The sequence below is a fragment of the Loxodonta africana genome, chromosome 12 (assembly GCF_030014295.1).
Source record: "Loxodonta africana isolate mLoxAfr1 chromosome 12, mLoxAfr1.hap2, whole genome shotgun sequence".
Classification (NCBI taxonomy): Eukaryota; Metazoa; Chordata; class Mammalia; order Proboscidea; family Elephantidae; genus Loxodonta; species Loxodonta africana.
In genome coordinates, this window is record NC_087353.1 from 50,062,255 (window position 1) to 50,089,798 (window position 27,544).

The following is a 27,544-nucleotide window of genomic DNA, read 5'->3' on the forward strand; positions in this document are numbered from 1 at the left end:
TTGGGAAAGCAGCTTTGAGGAACAGAGCACATGGTAACCAGCGATACACGCTTTTCCACCCCCCATTCTCTCCCCGCTGCTCCACCTCCACACTTCCTGGCTGCCTGCAGTGGCTCAGCTCGTAGGAAGTGAGTCTGTGCCACTTGAATTCGCCCTGCCCATGTCGGAAATCAGCGGACAGGGAATATGGGAAAGCAGCTTCATGAAGTTCCCAGCAGGAGACAGAGCACGTGGTGACCAGCAATATATGCTTTCCCAACCCCCACCATTCTTCCCCACCTTTGGCCTCCTTTGTTTCCCACTGGCTGCAGTCTCTTGGCCACGAAGCAAGTGCTTCGGCCCTGGGCCACTTGGATTTGCCCTGCCCACACTGGCCAGCTCCCTGAGTGCCATTTGTCTGTTGTTTGCGTTGCTTTTTTCCATCCCTTTTGATTTCTTCTGTGCATTCCATCACATCCCTCACTTTTCTCTTGAACACCTCGCAATGTGTGCCATCTTTGTTTCTTCTTGAAGGGCTGTGAAGCGCCCCTAGACTGGGGAACCACTCCCCTAGCCTGTAATACCACACTGGTGGGATTTCTGTGGCTTTAGTTTTTTTTTGCTTTGTTTTGTTCTGTTTGTTTTCTTTTTCTTTTCACGGCTTGGGAGCGCTTTCTAGCCAGGCTTAGGAGCCCCTTCCCCAGTCTGCATGGCCCCCGAGGGTATTTTTCTCTCTCTCTTTTTTTTTTTCTCTCTCTCTTCCTTTCTGTCTGTCTTCATTTCTTAGTTCTCATCTCTCTATTCTCACCTGCTTCTCCTGTCTCCTGAATACTTGCTGCTGTGTGACACCTACGCTCCCTCTAGCCAGGCTGTATCGTGCAGCCTGGCAACCACTTCCCTGGTCTTTGTAGCTGCACCGGTGGGAACCCCTGAGGGTTTTCCATTTTTTTTTCTCCCAAATTTTTATCCTTTTTTTCCATTTTTTCCCCCTTTTTCTTTTGTTTTCCTTTCTGTTTTTCTCCATTTCTCAGTTTCTCAACTCTCCACTCTAACAGCAAGCTCCCTTAGCACTCTTGGGTTTTTTTTTTTTGTTGTTGTTGTTTGTTTTTTCCTCCTGTTTCTCTCTGCTCTCTTTCCTTTTTCCCATACTCATATTAGCGCCACACATCACAACTTTTCCACTCCTTCCTGCCTACCTGCACTGTGCACTGAACATCACACCTGCAAACAGCACAGGCACTGCCTACCAGAACTTGCCCAACATGGATTCCCAGCCTGCCTTGTCAGCCCTAATAGCTGCCACAAACAACCCATTCCAGCGCCTCCCCTTCAGCTGGACCTGCCCAGCTGCACCATAGGAGCATGACTGGCCCTGCCCATTGGATATGGAGGTGAAAATTATCATAACCACAGATGAGTAAACAACAAAGAATGCACAGCCTGCATGCTCAGACATAGCCAAATAAAACAAAAAAGCAGGATGAAACAAACAGATCTATAATCAATAAACGAAGAAAATAACAATTGAATGTTCCGAAGAAATCAGAGAATATCAAAACATATTAAAAAAAAGGACAGGATGTTACCAGTAGGCCTCCAAAATAAAACACATTACTTTCCAGTAGAAGAAAAGGCACTGGAACTGCCTGATGAGGAGTTCAAATCTCTAATATTCAGAACTATCGAAGAGTTGAACCAAAAAAGAGACAAAAATGAGGGAAAAATTAACAAATTTATGGAAAAGGCAGGCAAATTCATGGAAAATACAGACCAAAAAAATGGATGATTCCAGGAAAATAATACAGGAACAAAATGTCAAAATAAATTCACAACTAGAAATCATACAAAAACAACAGTGAGAAATCCAAAACATAAACAACAGGATTTCAGAAATGGACAGTGTCACAGAAGGGCTGAGGAGCATGTTTGAATGATGGAACACAGGATCAGTGAAATTGAAGACAAACAGTTGGATGTTTGAGGAAAGACTAGAAAAAGGAATGAAGAAAAATGAAGGAACCCTGAGAATTATGTGGGATACAATCAAAAGCAAAAACCTACAAGTGATCAGAGTTCCAGAACAGGGGGACAAAACGGAAAACGCAGAGAGGATCATTGAAGAATTGCTTACAGAAGACTTCTTAAATATAATGAAAGATGAAAAGCTGACCATTCAACAAGCTCAATGAACCCCATATAGGATAGGCCCCAAAAGAAAATCACCAAGGCATATCATAATCAAACTTGCTAAAATTAACTACAAAGAAAAAAAATTCTAAGAGCAGCTCAAGAAAAACGTAAAGTCACACACAGAGGAGAAACAATATGACTAAGCTCTGATCATTCAGCAGAAACCATGCAGGCAAGAAGACAATGGAATGACATATACAAAACCTTGAAAGAAAAAAATTGCCAACCAAGAACAATATATCCTATAAAACTCTTGGATACCCTGGTGGTGTAGTGGTTAAATGCTGCGGGTGCTAACCAAGAGGTTGGCTGTTCGAATCCGCCAGGCGCTCCTTGGAAACTCTATGGGGCGGTTCTACTCTGTCCTGTAGGAATGCTATGAGTCGGAATCAACTCGATGGCACTGGGTTTGGTATAAAACTCTTGTTCAAATATGATGGTGAATTTAGGAAATTTTCAGATAAACAGAAATTAAGGGAATACATAAAAATCAAACCAACCTTACAAGAATTATTAAAAGGAGTCTTTTGGTCTGAGGACAAACATCAGACCACAGCTTGAATCTAGGATGCAAGATTGCACCAGCCAGATACGAACCTAGGAAATGAATTCTCAAGAACTATCCAAAACCAAAAGAACTGCAACAGGGAACCACAGATGTTAATTTGTGAATGACAGTAACGTCAAACAATAAAACAGGGAATAAACAGTGTAGGTACAGACCTTTCTAATGGAGAGGAAGGCAAGGCGATACCACGTAGTAATAGACTGGTTCAAACATAGGAAGATAAGGGTAAAATTCAAGGTAACCACAAAGAAACTTAACAAACCTACCCATCAAAATAAAGAAGAAAAAGATAAAGTCTCGATAAAAACAAAATCTACAAAAACGAAAGAAATCCATAAACAAAAGGAATTCAACATGGGAGGGTAAGAGGAACAAAGAAGAAAAAAAAAACTACAAAATGATAGCAATAATTACATTGAATGTAAATGGCCTAAATGCACTCATAAAGAGAAAGAGAGTGACAGAATGGATTAAAAAAACAGGATCCATCAATATGCTGTCTACAAGAGACACACCTTAGAAACAAAGGCGAAGATTTACTAAAATTAAAGCTTGGAAAAAAATATATCAAACAAATAACTACCAAAAAGAGCAGGAGTGGCAATACCAATCTCATTTAAAATAGTTTAAAACCAAATCCACCATAAAAGAGAAAGAAGGACATTATATAATGATTAAAGGGACAATCCATCATGAAGACTTAAGCATAATAAATATCTAAGCACCCAATGACAGGGCTCCAAAATACATAAAACAAACTCTAACAGCACTGAAAAGAGAAACTGATAGTTTCACAATAATAGCAGGGGAGTTCAACACACAACTCTCAGTAAAGGACAGAACATCTAGAAAGAAGCTCAACAAATCAGAAGAGCTAAAGGGCACAGTCCGCCAACTTGACCTCATAGACTTATATAAAACACTTCAACCCACAGCTGCAAAGTACACATTCTTTTCCAACAGACATGGAATGTTCTCCAGAATAGAAGACATCTTAGGCCACAGAGCAACCCTCAACAAAATCCAAAACATTGAGATAATACTAAGTATCTTCTCTGCACAACGCCATCAAAGTAGAAATTAACAACAGGAAGAGCAAAAAAAAAAAAAAAAAAAATCAATTACATGGAAACCGAACAACACCATGCTTAGAAACCACTGCGTAACAGAAGAAATCAGAGACAGAATCGAAAAATTCCTAGACTTAAATTAGAATGGAAATATGTCATACCAAAACCTTTGGAACTCAGCAAAGGCAGTGCTCAGAGGTCAATTTATACTTATAGATGCACACATCAAAAAAGAAGAAAGGGAAAAATTCACAATATTAGCTACACAACTTGAACAAATAGAGAACAGCAAAAGAAGCCCACAGCCTACAGAAAAAAGGAAATAATAAAGATCAGAGCAGAAATAGAGAATTAAAAAAACAATAGAAAGAATCAACAAAACCAAAAGTTGGTTGTTTGAAAGGATCAACAAAACTGACAAACCACTGGCCAAACTGACAAAAGAAAAACACTAGATGATGCAAATAACTCAAATAAGAAATGAAAGGGGGGGACATTACAACAGACCCAAGTGAAATAAAAAGGATCATCACAGAGTATTATGAAAAACAATACTCCAACAAATTTGAAAACCTGGAGGAAATGGACAAATTTCTAGAAACACACTACCTACCCAAACTAACACAAAATAATGCTGAAAATCTGAACAGACCCATAACAAGAGACTGAAAAGGTAATAAAAAACTCCCAACAAAAAAAAGCCCTGGCCCAGATGGCTTCACTGGAAATTCTAACAAACATTCAGAGACGAGCTTATGCCAGCACTACTCAAAACTATTACAGAACACAGAAAAGGAAGCAATACTTCCGAATTCATTCTATGAAGCCATCATAATCCTGATACCAAAACCGGGCAAAGACACCACAAAAAAAGAAAATTACAGACCAGTATCTCTCATAAATACAAATGCAAAAATCTTCAACAAACTTCTAGCTAATTGAATTCAGCATCATATCAAAAAATAATATACCATGCAAGGATGGTTCAACATTAGAAAATCAATCAATGTAATCTACCACATAAAAAAAGAGAAAGAAAAGAATCACATGATCATCTCAATTGATGCAGAAAAGGCATTTGACAAAGTCCAACACCCATTCCTGATAAAAACTCAACAAAATAAGTATACAGGTGAAATTTCTCAACACAGTAAAGGGCACCTAGCAAACCAACAACCAACATCATTCTTAGCAGAATGAGAGGCTGAAAACATTTCGCTTGAGAACAGGAACAAGACAAGGATGGCTTTTATCACCACTCCTATTTAACACTGGGCTAGAAGTCCTAGCTACAGCAGTAAGGCAAGAAAAAGAAATAAAGGGCATCCAAATGGGTAATGAAGAAATTAAACTCTCCTTATTTGCGGACAATATGATACTATGCACAAAAAAAAAAATGCATAGAAAACTCAAAAGACTCCTGGAACTAATAGAAAGATTCAGCAGAGTAGCAGGATACAAGATAAACATACAAAAATCAGTCAGATTTGTATACACCAATAAAGAGAATGATAATAAGAAAATCATCAAAATAATACCATTTATGATAGGCCCTAAAAAATAAAATACTTAGGAATAAAGGTAACAAGGGTATAAAGGATCTATACAAAGAAAACTACAAAACACTACCGCAAGAAACCAAAAGAGATCTACATAAATGGAAAAACATACCATGCTCATGGATAGGTAGACTCGGGATTGTGAAAATGACAATTCTACCCAAAGCAATTTAAAAATACAATGCAATCCCAATCCAAACACCAACAGCATTCTTCAAAGAGATGGAAAAACTTATCATTAACTTTATATGGAAAGGGAAGATGCCCCTGATAAATAAAGCACTACTGAAGAACAAGAATAAAGTAGGAGGACACGTACTACCTGACCTCAGAACGTACTATACAGCTACGGTATTAAAAACAGCCTCGTACTGGTACAACAGACGCATTGACCAAGGGAACAAAATTGAGAACCCAGATGCAAATCCATTCACCTACGGTCACCTGATCTTTGACAAGGGCCCAAAGTCCATCAGATGGGGAAAAGACAGTCTTTTTAACAAATGGTGCTGGCAAAACTGATGTCCATCTGCAGAAAGATGAAACTGGATCCATACCTCACACCATATGCAAAAACTAATTCAAAATGGATCAAAGACCTAAATATAAAGCCAAAAACTATGAAGTTCATAGAAGAAAAAATAGGATCAATGCTAGAGGTCCTAATACACAGCATTAACAGGATACAAACCACAACCAACAATACACAAACCCCAGAAGATAAGCTAGGTAAATGGGATCTTCTAAAAATTAAACATTTATGCTCATTTTGACTTCACCAAAAGAATAGAGAACCTACAGACTGGGAAAAAAATCTTGGCTATTACAAATCACACAAAGGTCTAATCTCTAAAATCTACAAGAATATCCAAAACCTCTTCAACAAAAAGACAAATAAATAATCCAATTAAAAAATGGGCAAAGGACATGAACAGACATTTCACCAAAGAGGACATTCAAGTGGCCAACAGACACAGGAGGAAATTCTTGCAATCACTAGCCATTAGAGTAATGCAAATCAAAACCACAATGAGATATTATCTCTCCCCAGCATTACTGGCACAAACGAAAAAAAACTGGAAATAACAAATGTTGGAGAGGCTGCGGGGAAACTGGATCCCCTATGCACTGCTGGTGGGAATGCAAAATGATACAACCAATTTGGAAAACAATATGGCACTTCCTTAGAAAGCTAGAAATAGAAATACCATACGATCCTGCAATCCCACTCCTAGGAATATATCCTGGAGAAATAAGAGTTGTCAGACAAATAGACATATGCACACCCATGTTCACTGCAGCATTGTTCACAATAGCAAAGCGATGGAAACAAACTAGATGCCCATCAACATATGAATGGATAAACAAACTGTAGTACATACACACAATGGAGTATTATGCAACAATAAAGAACAATGATGAATCTGTAAAGCATCTCACAACATGGATGAATCAGGAGGGCATTATGCTGAGTGAAATAAGTCAATCACAAAAAGGACAAATATTGTATGAGACCACTACTGTAAAAACTCATGACAAGGTTCACACACAAAAGAAACAATCTTTGATGGTTAAGAGGGAGGGGAGAGGTGAGGAGGGAAAAACACTAAATAGACAATAGATAAGTGCTAACTTTGGTCAAGGGTAAGACAGTACACAATACTGGGGAAGCCAGCACAAATTGGGGACCATGGTCTTCAGGGAACATCTCACTCAACTGGCATAATATAGTTTATAAAGAAAATGTTCTACATTCTACTCTGGTGAGTAGCGTCTGGGGTCTTATAAGCCCGTGAGCAGCCATCTAGGATACTTCATTGGTCTCACCCTTTAAGGAGCAAGAAATAATGAAGAAAACTAAAGATACAAGGGAAAGATTAGTCCAAAAGACTAATGGACCATCTACCACAGGCTCTACCAGGCTAAGTCCAGTACAACTAGATGGTGCCTGGCTACCACTACTGACTGTTCTGACAGGGATCACATAGAAGGTCCTGGAGAAAAATGTAGAATAAAATTCTATCTCAAAAAGAAAGACTTGCTGTCCCAGCAGAGACTGGAGGAACCCTGAGAATACTGTCCCAGGACACCTTTCAGCTCAGTAGTGAAATCACTCCTGAGGTTTAACCTTCAGCCAAAGATTGGACAGTCCCATAAAACAAAACAAGACTAAAGGGGCACAGCAGCCCAGGGACAAGGACTACAAGGCAGGAGGGTACAGGAAAGCTGGTAATAGGGAGCCCAAGGCTGAGAAGGGAAAGTGTTGACATGTCATGGGGTTGTTAACCAATGTCATAAAACAATATGTGTAGTGTTTAATGAGAAACTAGTTTGTTCTGTAAACCTTCATCTAAAGTACAATTTAGAAAAAAAAAAAAAAAACCTAGTGAGTGGCCATCTAAGATGCATCAATTGGTCCCAACCTACTTGGAGCAAAGGAGAATGAAGAACACCGAAGATACAAGGAAAATATGAACCCAAGATACAAAGGGGCCACATAAGCCAGACTCCATCAGCCTGAGACCAGAAGAACTGGATGGTGCCTGGCAACCACCAATGACTGTCCTGATAGGGAACACAACAGAGAGTCCCTGATGGAGCAGGAAAAAAGTGGGGTGCAGAACTCAAATTCTAGTAAAAAGACCTGGCTGAATGGTCTGACTGAGATTGGAGGAACCCCAGAAGACATGGCCCTCAGACTCTCTGTTAACCCTGAACTAAAACCATTCCCGAAGTCAACTCTTCCGACAAAGAATAGACTGGCCTATAAGACATAAAATGATACGCTGAATATTGTGCTTCTTTCTGAGTTCAAGTAGATACCCAAGACTAAATGGGCAGCTCCTGTAGGGAGGCAAGATGAAAAGCAGAAAGGGACAGGAGCTGGTTGAATGGACACAGGAAATCTGGGGTGGAAAGGGACCCATAACAATGTGTGTATAAATTTTTATATGAGAAACTAACTTGAGTTGTAAACTTTTACCTAAAGCACAACAAAAAAAAAAAAAAAAAGAAGAAGAAGAGAAAACCAACAAGCCAACACTAAAGATTGTTTTTTCTGTAAGGCCTTAAAGAATGTAGCATCAGCAAAAAAAAAAAAAAAAAAATGATACCTCTTGACTATTGATATTTTTTCTTCATTTAACTTAAGTATTCTAAAAGAAAAAAGATAATAAACAAAGCTTCCTTACTTTGTCAGCAAAATGTTGGATGATGAAAGCTTTATTTGATAGACGGGGCTTTTCAAAGAGTGCACATTTGTTTAAATGTGTGTTGTACAATTTTTGGGCCCAAGTGTCATCTGTACCTTTAGGCATCTATATTCAAAGGAAAAAAGAGAGAAGAAAGAAAACAAGGCAAGTGTTGTTATGAGACTCTTCTGATGCATCAGTTGCCAAGAGACCATTTTTTGGCTTTATCTAAACAGTTTTTATATTCAATTTAAGTACTCTCATTCCTTCGTCATTTCACTCCTAGAGGCCAAAAACCACTTATTAATGAAGAGGATCACTAAGACCTTTCCATGGATGAACCAACCAAAACTTTGTAATGTTCTGCCTATACCAAACCCACTGCCCTCCAGTCTGTTCTGACTCATAGCTAACCCGTAGAACAGTGCAGAATTGCCCCGTGGGGCTTCCACGACTGTATATCTTTAGGGAAGCAGACTGCCAAACCTTTCTTCTGCAGAGTGGCTGGTGGTTCAAACCGCTGACCTTTTGGTTAGCAACCAAGCGCTTAACCGCTGCACCCCCAGGGCTCCTTCTCTGCCTATAACAGGCATCATCAAATAAGTATTTGACTTGCTTTTAAAACAACAGATGAAATATCATAGCTATCATGTATTTTTTTAATTTGTTAAATAACAGTAACATTTGCACATAGTGAATATTTATGCAATTCACAAACATATAAACTGGAGAGTAGCCTCCTTAGCCATTTCTCGTAACCTAATTATCTCTTCCTATCTTTCAAAGCTTGCACATAAATGGGGTCATTCTATACATCCCTTGTATTTTTTTTCTTCTTTTTAATAATTGCATTCTCTTATTATGGACACTAGATTGTTTCTGGTTTTTGTTATTATAAAAACTGGAACAGTGACTTCTTATATGTACATACCTTAGATATTTTGCAAGTATATTCACAGGGTAGAAATGCTGGGTCAAACAGTGTATGTATTCACAATTTTGATATTGCCAAATTACCTCTAAAATGTTGTACTGAGTCATGTTCTTCATCAAGAGAATATGTGCAACGTTCATAAAAGCATCAAATTTAAACTTGCCAATCTTATAGGTATTTTTGTTTTGATTTGCATTTTTTTAATCTCAAGTGAGGCTGAGCACCTTTTCATTATGTGCATTCTTAATTTTTTTTTTTTAATGTGGTAGGACATCTGGATGCTTAGGAGAATAAACCTGTGGTGAACTGTAACTTACTATAAACGAAAAGAAATGAAGAGAAAAAACAGATTATTTGCCTAAGATCTCTCATTTAGTCAGCGGTAAAGCTGGAGATGCAATATTTTTTCCAATTTGCTTCATCTTCAAATGTTAAAGTCAAAACTCCATGCCTCCTTACATAGCAGTAATAAAGAACTGACCAATTTTAAAAATTTATTTAGAACTACTATTCAAAATATCTTTTGCACAATTTCTCGCGTTTCTTTAATTATATTCTATCACTGACTAAAAAGTGTTAAGTAGAAGCATGCTGATAACAAAAGTGATTTTTTAAAAAAAGCCACAGAAGTAGCTAAAATTGATAGTAGTTGTATCTAAAGTAAATTTTTACATAACTCAGAATTAGCTGGAAAGAAAAGGAAAATTCTCCTAGTTTCATTTGTAATTAGAATCCTTGGGATCTAGTGACCCTTCAGAACATAAATTAGTGTGGTCCCCACTTATTGCCACAATGGACCTTCATGGTTTATAAATGAATCACTGCTTAAACTCACTTATCTTCTGACCTTGATGTATATAATTTGATAGACTAAGTACCCCAGAAAATCACACTTACCTTGCATTCCTCATCCAGCAAATCCAGAATGCCCAGTTTAGATTCAATAAGATTTATACAAGGCTGATTATCATAAAAATCTATGAGTGTCCATGGAATTTGTTCTTTCATATATTCCTCCTGTTCTAATTTGAAGACATGCTGAAAAGAAAAATGAAAAAGTGCAGGCATTTTTGGGTCATTAGCATAAAAAGTTAGTTAAGAACATTTATATAAAATACTCTAAGAGGATAGCAATTAATTTGAGACAGTCCATGCCTTCCAGCAACAACAATCTTGTGGAAGAAACATGATTTACACAGAGAACAATATAAGCAGTCAGATAAAAGCCACCGACAGTAAAACTTCAACTATATAGGATTCTTGGTAAGCTAATGTTTTAAACTGCTGGTAAATGTAGCAGGTCTTTTTGATATGTATGTTGCCAAAAATGTCCTGGGCACTTTTTGGCTTCTTAAATTATTGCACAGTGCACACAGGAACGTCCTGGCTGGCCTTCAGCAACTATGCAGAGTGGACATCCTCCCTGCTGATGAACTGTGCTGGGCCATACTCTCAGCACAACAAAGTAATTCTCTTAAGGGACTGTGGTACCGAAGTTCAAGTGCCTCAGAATTAGATGACAATCTGTCTTTTATCTGTGCCTTGATTACTCTCCAGAGTCAGGGAATCTACAGCTAACTGTCCAATTCTCTGGGCAGCTGCCACCACTATCAATCCATTGCTATTTCTGCTAAATGCTTCCGTCACTGTCATCACAATTGCTTCCCATCTCCAACACCCATTTAAGCAAAAATACGCATTGGCTGTCTACTCTGTGCCAGTCACTGTGCATAGTCAACAGCCCAGACATGGACTCTGCTCTCGTGCAGTTTATGGACTAGTGGGAGAGACAGACAGAAATCAGATAGTCACAAGGAATATAATCACAAACCATAATTATGTTAACAAAGGAAAATATGAGTGCCAGGAGAGCACACAGCAAGAGTCCAGATCTAGACTGGAGAAGGGATAATCAGGAAAGGCTTTCCTGAAGAAGAACTGTAAGACCCAAGCTCAGAAGATGAAGAGGAGCAAAGCAAGTCAAGAGGGAAAAGGCATTCCAAATCACTGCTGCAGCTCCTGCTTCAGCTGCTCCAGCCAGTGCTGCTGACACCACAACTTCTGGTTTCTACAGATGCTAATAACCACCACTCTTTCTTCAGGGATTTCTGCTTTCCTTTGCTAGTCTCTTTTCTCTCCTTTGTTTCTCCTGCATGTGTTGCTATTTTTCTGGCAAGGCTAGTTTTCTGTCACTATGACCAGATTATATACATTTTCTAGGATACAAAACAACGTGAAACTCTGGTCTAAGAGATTTTGGATACATACCCCTTCTCGCACACTTGAGCTTTTTCCACTTTGTTCTATACTTAGTTGGTTCATTTGCAGTGTTTACAATCTAACCAGCTACAATAAGCTTTAGTCAAAAAGTAGTCATCCATATGAATATTTATGTCATGCTAATTCAAAAGCAAATTTCACCTGTCCTTTTGATTAATAAGAAGGCAAATGGGGTGCCATGTGTCAGCAGGATGCTCTCATGGTATCAATATTTTCTAAAACAATGAGCTCTGTACTTTTTCATTTCATTCTTTTATATGCAGCGCCCGCACAGACTTTAAATAGAGCTTGTTTCTCAGCCACATCTCTATGCATAGCTTGGAGAAAACCATGAGGCCACAAAAATTTTGGATGATCAATTGTCCAAGACTGAACGTGGGCATGAGGTTCAATAAGGCAAGAGATCCTCAGTCAATACAATAATGCCTTCAAGCACCAAACATGCCCATCACAGTGTTTATTATGCCCACAGCCTGCAACTACAGCCCCAGCTGAAGAAACAGCCCTGTGCAGCCATATCTTTACTCTGAGACCCCACGTTCCCAGTCACAGCTGACTGAACCAGGTGTGGATAGCCCGGGGCACACTATTGAAAAAATGAAGTAGGTTAATCAAATTATCTTTCTCAGGTATCTGAATCAAGAAACAATGAAAGAATCAGGCAATAGTAGTGAAAGCTGAAACTGAAAAGCAAAGATGAACGCAAGCTAAGCAAGTCAATAGAATGGGAGAACCTTTTCAACCACTGCTCTGCTCACAGAAGTCTGAAGTGAATGAGGCAGCAAAAACTTTGAGGAAGCAGAAATCTTGATGTAGAGAAACTACAAACTAGAAGGAAAGAATATGCCATTTGATAGTGAGAGGGAGTGGTGCAGCTGTGCCGACAGAAGGTAAGATGCAGTTTGTGTGTGTGTGACAGAAAAACAGATGGACAGAGATAGAAAGAGGGAAAGAGGAACAAGAAAAGAGACAGAAACACACCCAGAGACGTGAAGCCCCCAAGAAAGAGACAAACTATCCAGCCCGTAAGGTAGCTTTTGTTTCTTTTTTGCTGCTGTTTTTGTTATTTTACTGTATATTAGCAAATTAGGTTTCTATTTAACAGTTTTTATACAAACTGTTCAGTGCCATTGGTTACAACTTTTATAATGTGTCAGCACTCCCATTACTTCCATTCTTTTTGTTCTGTTTCCATTCATCTAGCCTCCTTCTGGAAACCCTGGTGGCCTAGTTGTTAAGAGCTGCAGCTGCTAACCAAAAGGTCAGCAGTTTGAATCCACCAGGTGCTCCTCGGAAACTCTATGGGACAGTTCTACTCTGTCCTACAGGGTCACTATGAGTCGGAATCGACTTGACGGCAACGGGTATATGGGTAGCTTCCTTCTTCTCCCTGCCATCTCATCTTTGCTTCTGGGTAAACGTTGACCATTTGGTCTCATACAGTTAATTGTCTAAGGGAGCACATTACTCACAGGTGATATTGTTTGCTTTAAAAGCCAATCTACTATTTGGCTGAAAGGTGATCTACAGAAATAGCTTCAAATCTAAGTTCAAAGTTATCTTAGGGCCATAGTCTCAGGGGTTCCTCTAAGTCTCTACCAGTCCAGTAGGGCTGGCCTTTTTTTTTTTAGGAATTTGGGTTTTGTTCTATATTTTTCTCCCATTCTATCCAGGATCTTCTATGGTATCTCTGGTCAGAACAGTTGGTAGTGGTAGCAAGGCACCATCTAGTTCTTCTGGTCTCAGGTTAGAGGAGGCAGTGGTTCATGTGGGCTATTTGTCCAGTAGTCTAGTTTCTTCTTTGTTCTTCTAATTTCCTTCATTTTCTTTTGCTCCATAGGAGTAGAGACTAATAGTGGTATCTTAGATGGCCACTCACAAGCTTTTAAGACCTCAGATGCTACTCATTGATCTAGGATGTAGAACATTGCCTTTGTGAACTATGCTATGCCAATTGACTAAGCTGCCCCCCCAAGACAATGGTCCCAAGCCTTGTAACCTAGTAAACCAAGCCTCTGTAACTGTGCTCCCTGTGTGGTTTGTTCTTTATGTGGGTATATATGCACACATGCAAAAGTATATATACATATGTCTACAGGTACACCTATACATGCACATGCATTTCCTCACATATGCTTTTCTATATGCATATATGCATCCACATCTACCCACATAACCACACACATATTTTTTGGTTGTTTTTACTGTTGCTGCAAAATTGTATATGTTGTAGCATTTACCGTAATTGTCTCTCTTTCTCATGGACTTCTTAGTGTTTTTATTTACCTTGGTCAAGTTGTGTTGACTTCACCCATATTTGCTCTTGTCTTTCCCATCACCAAGATTATCAAGTGTCTACTATCTAGAAAGTGATTCCCTCCCACCCCCGACAACTATCAAAGAACTTTGTTTTCTGTTATTTTTTTATAATAATGGGACCAAACAATATAAGCGTGCACATCCATGTACCTGTGTGTGTGACAGAAAACAGATGGTCAGAGACAGAAAGAGGAAAAGAGAAACAAGAAAAGAGACAGAAACACATGCAGAGACATGAGCCCCGTGAGAAAGAGACAAACAAGCCAGCCCCTACGGTGGTTTTGGTTTCTTATACTTCCGGTCACCTTGTGCCAAAATATACTGGGTAAGCGCTGAAGGCTGTGTCACTGATTAAAGAATTGAAAAACTCATTGAAATCATGAGAGATGATCGTCCTCAATTTAGTCCCTGAGTTATGGGTTTTAATTAATGTTCCTATGCAGGGTTGAAAAAAATACACTCATCACATTATTACGGAAACAGTCATGAGCCTAAGATTTCAAGACCACTCTTCTACTATTCCAATGTGCTAAGCAGTTTAACTTGCTAAACATAGATGGTTCAGCTATTTGAAAATTTCTATCAAAGTAAGAAATGCATATTTTAAAAAAAATCAAACAGTTCAAAGGTTTCATAATGATGAGCAACGATCCCTTGTTCCATGCTTCCCCAACCCTGGTCCTGCTCTATATAGACAGCCTGTTTTTAGCTATTTTTTTCTCATATTTACCTATATATTTCTAACAAATACACTTATCAGCTATATTTTTTTAATTTTTATTTCCCTTGAAGTGAAAGCTTACAAATGAAGTCAGCCTCTCACACAAAAACTTATACGCACCTTCCTACATACTCCCAATTACTCTCCCCCTAATGAGACAGCCCGCTCCCTCCCTCCACTCTCTCTTTTCATGTCCCTTTTGCCAGCTTCTAACCCCTTCCACCCTCTCATCTCCCCTTCAGGGAGGAGATGCTAACATAGTCCCAAGAGTTCACCTGATCCAAGAAGCTCACACCTCACCAGCATCCCTCTCCGACCCATTGTACACTCCAATCCCTGTCTGAAGAGTTGGCTTTGGGAATCGCTCCTGTCCTGGGCCAACAGAAGGTTTGGGGGCCATGACGACCGGGTGCCTTCTAGTCTCAGTAAGGCCATTAGGACTGGTCTTTTAACGAGAATTTGGGATCTGCATCCCACTGCTTTCCTGCTCCCTCAGGGGTTCTCTGTTGTGTTCCCTCTCAGGGCACTCATTGGTTATAGCCTGGCACCATCTAGCTCTTCAGCTCTTAGGATGATGTGGTCTCTGCTTTAAGTGGCCCTTTCTGTCTCTTTGGCTCATAATTATCTTCTGTTCTTGGAGTTATTCATTCTCCTCTGCTCCAGGTGGGTTGAGACCCATTGATGCATCATAGATTGCCACTTGCTAGCGTTTAAGACCCCAAATGCCACTCTCCAAAGTGGGATGCAGAATGTTCTCTTAATAGATTTATTTATGCCAATTGACTTAGATGTCCCCTGAAACCATGCTCCCCAAACCCCCACCGCTGCTAGGATGGCCTTCAAAGCATTCAGTTTATTCAGGAAACCTCCTTGCTTTTGGTTTAGTCCAGTTGTGCTGACCTCACCTGTACTGTCTGCTGTCTTTCCCTTCAACTAAAGTAGTTCTTATCTACTATCTAATTAGTGAATACTCCTCTCCCCCCCGCCCCTTGTAACCATCGAAGAATATTTTCTTCTCTGTTTAAACTATTTCTCCAGTTCTTATGATGGTGGTCTGATACAGTATTTGTCCTTTTGCAACTGACTAATTTCACTCAGCATAATGCCTTCCAGATTCCTCCATGTTATGAAATGTTTCACAAATTCCTCACTGTTCTTTATCGATGCGTAGCATTCCATTGTGTGAATATATCATAATTTATTTATCCATTCATCTGTTAATGGGCACCTTCATTGCTTCCACCTTTTTGCTATTGCAAATAGTGCTGCAATGAACATGAGTGTGCATACACCTGTTCGTGTAAACGTTCTCATTTCTCTAGGATATATTCCAAGGAGTGGGACTGCTGGATATTACAATAGTTCTATTTCTGGCTTTTTAAGGAAATGCCAAATTCTTTACCAAAGTGGTTTTATCATTTTACATTCCCACCAGCAGTGTAGAAGTGTTCCAATCTCTCCACAGCCTCTCCAACATTTATTGTTTTGTGTTTTTTGGATTCATGCCAGCCTTGTTAGAATGAGAGGAAATCTCATAGCAGTTTTGATTTGCATTTCTCTAATGGCTAATGATCGTGACTATTTCCTTATGTATCTGTTAGCTACATGAATGTCTTCTTTAGTGAAGTGTCTGTTCATATCTTTTGTCCATTTTTTAATTGGGTTATTTGTCTTTTTGTAGTAGAGTTTTTACAGTATCATGTAGATTTTAGAGATCAGCGCTGATCAGAAATGTCATAGCTAAAAACGTTTTCCCAGTCTGTAATCTTTTTACTCCTTTGGTGAAGTCTTTGGATGACCATAGGTGTTTGATTTTTAGGAGCTCCCAGTTAACCAGTTTTTCTTCTGCATTGTTAATAATGTTTTGTACACTGTTTATGCCATGTATTAAGGCTCTTAACATTGTCCCTATTTTTTCTTCCATGATCTTTATCGTTTTACATTTTATATTTAGATCTTTGATCTATTTTGAGCTTGTTTTTGTGCATGAAGTGAGATAAGGATCTTCTTTTATTTTTTTGCAGATGGATATCCAGTTGTGCCAGCACCATTTGTGAAAAAGACTATCTTTTCCCCATTTAACTGTTTTGGGCCTTTGTCAACTATCAACTGCTCATATATGGATGGATTTATATCTGGATTCTCAATTCGGTTCCATTGGACTATGTATCTGATGTTGTACCAGAACCAGGCTGTTTTGATTACTGTGGCGGTGTAATAGGTTCTAAAATCAGGTAGAGTAAGGCCTCCCACTTTGTTCTTCATTGTCAGTAATGCTTTACTAATCCAGGGCCTCTTTCCCTTCCATATGAAATTGCTGATTTCTTTCTCCATCTCATTAAAGAATGTTGTTGGAATTTGGATCGGAATTGCATTAAAAGTATAGATCGCTTCTGGTAGAATAGACATTTTCACAATGTTAAGTCTTCCTATTCATGAGCAAGTATGTTTTTCCACTTCTGTAGGTCTCTTTCAGTTTCTTGCAGAAGTGTTTTCTAGTTTTTCTTGTATAAGTCTTTTACATCTCTGGTAATACTTATTCCTAAGTATTTCATATTTTGGTGGGGGCTACTGTAAATGGTATTGATTTCGTGATTTCCTCGTCAATGTCCTTTTTGTTGGTGTAGAGGAAACCAACTGATTTTTGTATGTTTATCTTGTATCCTGTTATTCTGCTGAGCTCTTCTATTAGTTTCAGTAGTTTTCTTGAGCATTCCTTAGGGTTTTCTGTGTATAAGATCATGTCATCTGCAAATAGAGATAATTTTCCTTCTTCGTCACCAACCTGGATGCCCTTTATTTCTTTATCTAGCCTAATTGCTCTAGCTAGGACCTACAGCACAATGTTGAATGAGAGTGGTGATAAAGGGCATCCTTGTCTGGTTTCCGATCTCAAGGGGAATGCTTTCAGGCTATCTTCATTTAGAATGATGTTGGATATTGGGTTTGTATGTTAAGGAATTTTTCTTCTATTCCTATTTTGCTGAGAGTTTTTATCATGAATGGGTTCTGAACTTTGTCAAATGCCTTGTCTGCATCAATTGATAAAATCATGTGATTCTTGTCTTTTGTTTTATTTATATGGTGGATTACATTAATTGTTTTTCTAATGTTGATTCATCCCTGCATACCTGGTATGAATCCCACCTGGTCACGGAGAATTATTTTTTTGATATGTTGTTGAATTCTATTGGCTAGAATTTTGCGGAGGGTTTTTGAATCTAAGTTCATGAGGGATATAGGTCTGTAATTTTCTTTTTTGTGGTCTCTTTACCTGGTTTTGGTATCAGGCATATGCTGGTTTCAAAGAATGAGTTTGGGAGTATTTCGTCCTTTTCTATGCTCTGAAATACTTTTAGCAGTAGTGTTAACTCTTCTCTGAAAGTTTGGTTGAACTCCGAGGTGAAGCCGTCCTGGCCAGGGCTTTTTTTTTGTTGGGAGTTTTTGATTACCTTTTCAATCTCTTCTTTTGTTATGGGTCTATCTACTTGTTTTACCTCTGTTTGTGTTAGTTTACATAAGTAGTGTATTTCCAGGAATTCATCCATTTCTTCTAGGTTTTCAAATTTGTTAGAGTATAATTTTTCATTGCAATCTGATATGATTCTTTTAATTTCAGTTGGGTCTGTTGTAATATCATCCATCTCATTTCCTGTTCGGGTTATTGCCTCCTCTCCTATTTTTCTTTTGTCAGTTTGGTCAGTGGTTTATCAATTTTGTTAATTTTTTCAAAGAGCCACCTTTTGGCCTTGTTCATTCTTTCAATTGTTTTCCTCTTTGCAATTTCATTTAGTTCTGCTCTAATTTTTATGATTTGTTTTCTTCTGGTACCTAAGGGTTTCTTTTATTGCTCTCTTTGTATTTGTTCAAGTTGTAGGGATAATTCTTTGATTTTGGCCCTTTCTTCTTTTCTTATGTGTGCACTTATTGATATAAATTGACCTCTGAGCACTGCTTTCGCTGTGTCCCAAAGGTTCCGATAGGAAGTGTTTTCATTCTCGTTGGATTCTCTGAATTTCTTTATTCCACCCTTAATGTCTTCTATAATCCAGTCTTTTTTGAGCCAGGTATTGTTCAGTTTCCAAGTGTTTGATTTCTTTGCCCTGCTTTTCCTGTTATTGATTTCCTCTTTTATGGCCTTATGGTCAGAGAAGATGCTTTGTAAAATTTCAATGTTTTGGATTCTGCTAAAGCTTGCTTTATGACCTAATATGTGGTCTATTCTAGAGAATGTTCCATGTGCACTAGAAAAGAAAGTATACTTGGTTGCTGTTGGGTGTACTGTTCTGGACATGTCTATGAGGTCAAGTTGGTTGATTGTGACATTTAGATCTTCCGTGTCTTTATTGCGCTTCTTCCTGGATCTCCAGTCCTTCGCCAAAAGTGCTGTGTTGAAGTCTCCTACTGTAATTGTGGAGCTATCTCACTTTTCAATACTGATAGTTTGTTTTCTGTATCTTGCAGCCTTGTCATTGGGTGCATAAATATTTAATATGGTTATATCTTATTGGTGTATTGTTCCTTTAATCATTATTTAGTGTCCTTCCTTATCCTTTATGATGGATTGCACTTTAAAGTCTATTTTGTCAGAAATTAATATTGCCACTCCTGTTCTTTTTTGATTGTTGTTTCCTTGATATATTTTTTTCCATCCTTTGAGTTTTAGTTTGTGTCTCTAAGTCTAAGGTGTGTCTCTTGTAGACAGCTTATAGGCGGATCTTGTTTTTTAATCCATTCTGCCACTCTGTCTCTTTATTGGTGCATTTAGTCCATTTACATTCAGGGTAATTATGGATAGGTATGAATTTAGTGCTATCATTTTTATATCTTTTTTTGGTGTGCTGTTGACAGTTTCTTTTTCCCATTTACTTTCATGTGCTGAGCAGATTACGTTTATATATTGTCCTTTCCTCATATTCATTGTTGTTAATTTTGTTTCTGCTGAGTCTCTATTTTTTTCTTGTATTTTATTTTGATGTGTAGGATAGCTTGTCTCCTTTGTGGTTACCTTACCCCGATTTTTCTAAGTTTAAACCTAACTTTTATGTCTTTTTATCACCTTATCTTCCTTTCCATATGGAAGATCTATGACTACATTTCTTAGTTCCTCTTTATTGTTTTAATGTTGTCTTCTTTTACATAATAGCATGGCTGTTATCCTGTTTTGAGAGTTGTTTTATCTTTATTTTTTTTATTTTCCTGTCATGGTTGACTTCTGATTGTTCTGCCCAGTGTCCTAGTCTTGGGTTGATACCTGATATTGTTGATCTTCTAACCAAAGGACTCCTTTTAGTATTTCTTGTAGTTTTGATTTGGTTTTTACAAATTCCCTAAACTTTTGTTTATCTGGAAATGTCCTAATTTCACATTCATATTTGATAGACAGTTTTCCTGGCTATATGATTCTTGGCTGGCAATTTTTTTCCTTCAATTTTTTATATAAGTCATCTTGTTGCCTTCTTGCCTGCATGGTTTCTGCCAAGCAGTCTGAGCTTATTCTTATTGGCTCTCCTTTGTAGGTGACTTTTCATTTATCACTAGCTGCTCTTAAAATTCTCTCTTTATCTCTGGTATTGGCAAGTTTGATTATAATATGTCTTGGTGACTTTCTTTTAACATCTACCTTATGTGGAATTCAATGAGCATCTTGGACAGATATCTTCTCATCTTTCACATTATCAGGGAAGTTTTCTGCCAAGAAATCTTCAACAATTCTCTCTGTATTTTCTGTTATCCCTCCTTGTTCTGCTACTTCAATCACTTGTAGGTTATTTCTCTTGATAGAGTCCCACATGATTCTTAAGGTTTCCTGATTTTTTTTTAATTCTTTTATCTGATTTTTCTTCAAATGCATTAGTGACAAGTGCTTTATATTCAAGTTCAGAAATTCTGCCTTCTACTTGCTCAATTCTGCTCCTCTGACTTTCTATTGAGTTGTCTACTTGTGTAATTTTATTGTTAAACTTCTATTGTTTGAGATAAATAGAACAGTTTTTTTTTTTTTTTTCTGCCTAGGGATTTTTTCAGCTTATTAAGTTTTTCATTATGTTTCTGAATAACCTTTTTAATTTCTTCAACTACTTTATCTCTCTGTTCCTTGGCTTGTTCTGCGTATTGCCTCATTTCCTTCCTGATGTCTTGAAGGGTTCTGTATATTAGTCTTTTGTATTCTGCCTCTGGTAATTTCAGGAATGCACTTTCATCTAGAAGATCCCTTGATTCTTTGTTTTGAGAGCTTGTTGATGCAATCATGGTCTGTTTTTTTATGTGACTTGATATTGACTGTTGTCTCCGAGCCATATATAAGTTGTTGTATTAGTTTATTTTATGTTTGCTTACTATGTTGTAGCTTCTTGCTTTGTTTTGTTTTGATATGCCCGTATGTGTTGCGTGAGTGACCTAACTTGATTATTTTCACCTTTGGAGCTCTGACGTCCTGTCCCCAGATGGCTAGAGCTGTTATCAGTTATATCAGTCTAGGAGTCCATTCGCTTTTCTTGTATGAATTCAGTTCAGGTGCCCAGGTAGCTGATCATCATGTGTGTGGTACAGGCCCTGTCCTATAGTCTTAGAGGTTCAGGGGTGATTGGTGTAGGTACTAGCATATGGTTGCAGCAGGGGTTCACACTCTGAACAAGGCAGGAGGCTGAGATTCATCCCCCACATGTCCTTGAAGAAAGTTTGTCCCTCTTCCCTATAGCATACAGGTGGGTGGGTTCTGCAGACAGATCATGGGCACCCAATATTTTTGTTTTTAAGGACTGGGAGGTACCAGTTATCCTTGCTCCACTGTCGCGGGTGGCTGGGTGATCTGAGTGGAACCACCAGTCCTTAGGCCCCTGATGTGGGTAGGTGAGGACCCTGTTTAATAGGCAAAGCAACATCAAACATCAAACACTCTCTACTCCACCGCACAGCTGAAACAGTTGTAGTCTGTCAACAAGGGCCTCTTCTCCTGAAATAGGCCCACACAGGTCCATGCAGAGGGGAAAGGTACTCAAAGTCCACGGACCATTTATGCCTGGACAGGAACGACTTCCGTGCTGAGCTCCCCCGGTCAGTGGAAATGGCAAGTTATCTTTTCCCCCAGTTGCAAATTTATTCCTTCTCTGATGCTGGGACAATGGCTCTAGGCGCTCAACAGTGCCTATCTCAGGCCCAGGGAAGTCAGCCGCTGAAGCTGTCTTGGGAACGGGGCGGGGGGCTTGGTAAAATATACGCAAGTACTTAGCTTTTGCCGAGAACGCTGTTCTTCTCTGGTTCCAGAAGTGTGAGTAGGCTGTGTGGCTGGCTGCTTCTGCCTGAAGAAACTGCGGCCCAACGCTAGTACCAGCCCGCTGCCGCCGCCACTTCCAGGAATAGGGCCTGAGGGCTCCCTGCGATTCAGGTCCAGTAACTGCTCTCCACTTTTGAACTGTCTCTTCCTCTCCTTGCCCCTCAGTTCATTTTCTAAGCTTGCCTTTGATGCTCAGGGCTTCTAGGTTGTCATAAATATACTCGTTTCACTTTTTTTTTTCGGGTGTTTGTTGTAAAGAGGGCTCACCAGAAGCGTCTGTCTATTCTGCCATATTGGCTCCGCCTCTTGATTTATCAGTTTGAAATCATATCTACTGATTTTCTGGTGAGGTGGATGTAGTTCAACTCAAGACACATCACCTCTCTATTGCCCCTCGTCTTCCTCTCAATATTACTAATTTTAGATGCTCTTGGGTTTTCTTTTTACTTTCATAACTTAAAATAATATTTTTATACTTATATTTTTTGTTCTATTAACTACAGACCATACCACTTTACTCTTCTTTTTGTAAGATAAGGACATTAAGAGATCTCTTCCTCCCTTAAGCTCTCTTCCACCTATCCTCCAACTCCTGTGGGTGACTCATTTTTAAGGTCCTCTTTCATCAATACTAATAACTACCTCTAGCTTGTGTTTAGAGGTGTGTTTGGCATGTGGCGAGCACGTTACACATCCCAACTCATTTAATCTATACAACCATATGCAGTAGACACTATTATTATCTGCATTTTGCATTTTACAGATGAGGAAACTAAAGCCCAGGGAAGTCAATTAACTTGCCCAAGGTTCCCTGGGTAGTCAATGCAGAGCAGGATTCCAACCTAGGCAATTCACTTCCAGGGTATGTGCTCTTCATTACTATACCCTTTTGTCACTCATTTTTATGTACCTCCAAATCCCCCAACGGCACAGTAATCCTCAAAGATACTTAATATTACTATTTCACAAGAGAATTAAACCAGAGCCACTCACCCAATATTCCCATAGCCACTGGCTCAGTGAATGTCTCAGACTGTTAAAAAGAATATTTCAACTTCTGATTTTCAATTATGACATCTTGCTAATAAAGCAACTAAGAGTTAAAAAAGTCATCACTGGACACATACTTAGCTTCAGGAACAACAAATCAAAGGATATTCCCGGGTTCAAAGCTTCATACTCCATTTGCCACTAACACACTTCTTGCTTCCCTCACTCTAGCTTATTTGAACAAAATTTTCATTAATCTCAGACAGCAATCTAAGGATCATCTTGAATCCCACCTGGACCATAAAACATTTCTTCTAATGTTGCATTATTTTTTAATCATCAGTTTTTCAGCAGTTTAGCTGTTCTGAACCCCACACAACAATTATAACTCAAGATTTCATTTTCAGGAACCAGGCTTCAAACACAGACTAGGAATTCAAGAGGATAATTTATAGCAGAATATTATTCAAGGATGAAAATTCTTACCATATTGAATTGTTGCTGTAGTTTTTCATTTGCATAATTTATACAAAACTGTTCAAAACTATTTATCTCAAATGTTTCAAATCTGTAATGTAAAACGAAAAACAGTATGAGGAGAAAAAAAGAAACAAATAGCTTTTTAAAAATATTCAAAATGCACATGTTGAAAGGAAAGAAACGGGAAATTCACCAACACTGTGAAACTTTCTTCCCACCTCAGTAAAGACAAAGGTTTGTACATCAGTAATATGGAATAAGCAAAATCATGATAAATAGAGAAAAGATTGAAGTTGTCAAGGATTTCATTTTACTGGGATCCACTATCAACACCTATTGTACAGAGGGTTGCTGTGAGTCAAAACTGCCTGGACAGCACCTAAAAACAACAAAACATGGAGTGTGTACCTAACAGATGAGCACCAGCCAAGCTGCAGGGAGATTTGTTTACAGTCTCCAGCATGCAGAAGTGTTCAGCACTATGAATCTATATGAATTATAATAAAAGCATTGCACTTGTCAAATTATAGACTCATAGTTCTACACATACAGAGAATGGAAATACAAATAGAGATCTCACTGGTGTTTTCTTATTGTGTTTTAAATGAAAGTTTACAATTCAAGTCAGCTTCTCATACAAAAACTTATACACACATTGTTACATAACCCTAGTTGCTCTCCCTACAATGTGACAGCACACTCCTCCCCTCCACCCTGTATTTCCGGTGTCCATTCAACCAGTTCCTGTCTCCTTCTGTCTTCTCATCTCACCTCCAGACAGGAGCTGCCAATTTAGTCTCATGTATCTATCTGAGCCAAGAAGCACACTCTTTCATTGGTGTTCTTTGAAAACTTCAACCAGAAAACGAAAATTAGGCAACAAAAAAGGACAAATGTACAGAAAGGGTTTTAAAAGTTAGAGAAGGGTAGTCAAGGAAAACCAAGTAGCAAATAAAATTAGATTTTTAGAAATTGAGTGATAATTTACCATGACTCTGAAAACCAATCAATTTCACACACTAGCTTACTAAACTAGCCCTGAGTTTTAGTTAAATTTTAAACAACATACAATTATGTCACCAGTATCAAAGTACTCCTGAATTACCATAAACAGGATTTTCCTTCTCCTCACCAGTAGGAGACAGAATCCGATACCCACTTAGAGTTGCTATATAATCTCTAGAAACAAATGCTGTCTTTGGTTTATTAGCCAAATATCCTTACCCGTAAATGTCCAGCACACCAATAAAAGAGTGCTGCTTGACAGCAGAGTGGAGAACCCGATTGACATGATCTACGATCCAGTTAAAGAGCTTTGCATAGATGTGTTTGGCCAATGCATCACGGGCATTTGTGGCCTGCAGCTTGGAAATGGGCTTGATGTATGTCTCTGTGGCAGTCGCCAGCTTCCGATGGCAGAGCCAGTGACACATCTCCTCGTAGTCCACACCCATGAGCTCACAGAAGATGGTGAGGGCTTCATGCTTGGGCTGCCAAAAGAGAATGGATTACTTCCTATGACCAGGTCAATCGAGTAAGAATTTCCTGAATAAATGTTAATAAGAGGAAACAAATAAAACCCAGCAATTTCTTTGTTATAACAAACACCGAGATCACCTGAAGCTGATTAATGATAGTAATCATAATCAGCCATCAAACCGGCATCTAGACAGCGCTTTGCAATCTCTTCAAAAGCTCATTTCAAAAATTACCCCTCCTTTTGGACTCTTCAAAATATTTTGTTTGTATTTCTCTTAGGGCACATTCAGTCAATCAAAAAATCAGCTTGCTAGGAGAAATTTACTGAGTGACTACTACATGCCAGTAAGAAAAACAGACATGGTGTCTGCATTCCTAGAGTTCCAGTAATCAGGGAATGGATATTAATCAAATGATTATTCCCAAGATGTAAAATCACTACGAAGAAGGACAGTCTGCTATGATTCCACTGAAGAGGAATGTGACCTATTCAGGGAGCCTGGAAGTCTCACCATCCTTGCTTCTAAGGAAGATTCTGGTTATATTTCTTCTAAGATTGGTTTGTTCGTTCTTTTGGCAGTGCATGGTATATTCAATATTCTTCACCAACACCTCAGTTCAAGTGCATCGATTCTTCTTTGGGCTTCATCTTTCACTGTACAGCTTTCACATGCATGTAAGATGACTGAGAAGACCAAGGGTTGAATCAGGGGCACCTTAGTTATCAAAGTGACATCTTTACTTTTTAAAACCTTAAGGAGGACTTTTGCAGCAGATTTGTCTTCTGACTTCTTTTTTCTCCTTTTTTTTTTTTTAGTTATTGTGCTTTAGATGGAAGAAGAAACCCTGGTGGTATAGAGGTTAAGAGCTATGGCTGCTAACCCAAAGGTACGCAGTTCGAATCTACCAGGTGCTCCTTGGAAACTCTATGGGGTAGTTCTACTCTGTCCTACGGGGTCGCTATGAGTCGGAATTGACTCGACGGCCTTGAGTTTGGGTTTTTTTTTTTTTTTTTTTTAGATGGGAGTTTACTGAGCAAATTAGTCTCTCATTAAATAATTAATACACATATCGTTTTGTGACACTGGTTGCCAACCCTGCAACGTGTCAGCACTCTCCCCTTCTTGACATTGGGATCCCCATTTCCATTCATCCAGCTTTCCTGTCCCCTCCTGCCTTCCTGTCATTACCGCTGGACTGGTGTTCCCATCTACTCTCATATTCATGATTGAGCTGCATTCATTATTGTTTGTTTTATGGGCCTTTCTAATCTTAGGCTGAAGGGTGAACCTCAGGAGTGACTTCAGTACTGAGTTAAAAGGATGTCAGGGTTTCTCCAGTCTCTATTAGACCAGTAAGTCTTGTCCTTTTTTTGAGTTTGAATTCTGTTCTACATTTTTTTCCAGCTCTGTCCGGAACCCTCTATAGAGATCCCTGTCAGAGCAGTCGGTGGTGGCAGCTGGGTACCATCTAGTCATGCTAGACTTAGTCTGCTGGAGGCAGCTTTTAAGATCCCAGATGCTACTCACCAAAGTGGGATGCAGGACATTTTCTTTACAAACTATGTTATGCCAATTGCGCTAGATGTCCCGAGACCATGGTCCTCAACCCTCAGCCCAGTAGTTTGAGCCCTCAGGGAGTTTGGATGTGTCTACAAAGCTTCTATGACTTTGCCTTGGTCAAGCTGTGCTGACTTCCTCAGTATTGTGTACTGCCTTACCCTTCACCTAAGTTACCACTTACCTATTGTCTAGTTAGTGTTTTTCCCTCACCACTCCTCCCCTCCCTTGTAACCATCAAAGATTATTCATGAGTTTTTATAATAGTGGTCTCATACAGTATTTGTCCTTCTGTTATTGACTTATTTCACTCACATAATGCACTCCAGATTTATCCATGTTGTGAGATGTTGCAAAGATTCATTGTTCTTCTTTATCATTGGGTAATACTCCATTGTATGTATATACATTGTTTATCCATTCATCTGTTGATGGGCACTTAGGTTGTTTCCATCTTTTTGCTATTGTGAATAATGCTGCAATGAACATGGGTGTGCATATGTCTATTTGTATGATGGCTCTTATTTCTCTAGTATATATTCCTAGGAGTAGGACTGCTGGATTATATGGTATTTCTAGCTTTTTAAGGGGGCACCCATATCATTTTTCAAAATGGTTGCACCATTTTGCCTTCTAGTGATCGCGAGCATTACTTCATGTGTCTGTTAGCTGTCTGAATGTCTTCTTTGGTGAAGTGTCTTCATATCCTTTGTCCATTTTTTAATTATTTGTCTTTTTGTTGTAGAGGTGTTGGGCTTTCCTATAGATTTTAGAAATTAGACCTTTGTTGGATTTGTCATAGCCCAAAATTTTTCTCCAGTCTGTAGGTTCACTTTCGGCAAAGTCTTTTGATGAGCGTAAGTGTATAATTTTTTGAAGATCCTGGTTATCCAGCTTATCTTCTGGTGTTTGTGTACTGTTAGTTATGCTTTGTATTCTATTTATGCTG

General features: G+C 38.7%; 1 protein-coding gene across 10 annotated transcripts in view; it reads right to left on the minus strand.

Moving 5' to 3' along the window:
- The window catches only part of MYO5A (myosin VA), a 264,298-nt gene that overhangs the window by 134,201 nt on the left and 102,553 nt on the right, over nucleotides 1-27,544 (minus strand). For 8 of the 10 annotated variants that reach the window (XM_064295233.1, XM_010600094.3, XM_064295231.1 and 5 more), the window contains exons 10-13: nucleotides 24,782-25,047; nucleotides 23,564-23,645; nucleotides 10,389-10,529; nucleotides 8,558-8,683 (exon numbers count right to left, since the gene is read on the minus strand). In XM_064295233.1, coding sequence (XP_064151303.1) covers nucleotides 8,558-8,683; nucleotides 10,389-10,529; nucleotides 23,564-23,645; nucleotides 24,782-25,047 — 615 coding nt within the window. The remainder of the gene's footprint in view (nucleotides 1-8,557; nucleotides 8,684-10,388; nucleotides 10,530-23,563; nucleotides 23,646-24,781; nucleotides 25,048-27,544) is intronic. The other 2 variants (XM_064295235.1, XM_064295232.1) reach the window with 1 other exon arrangement.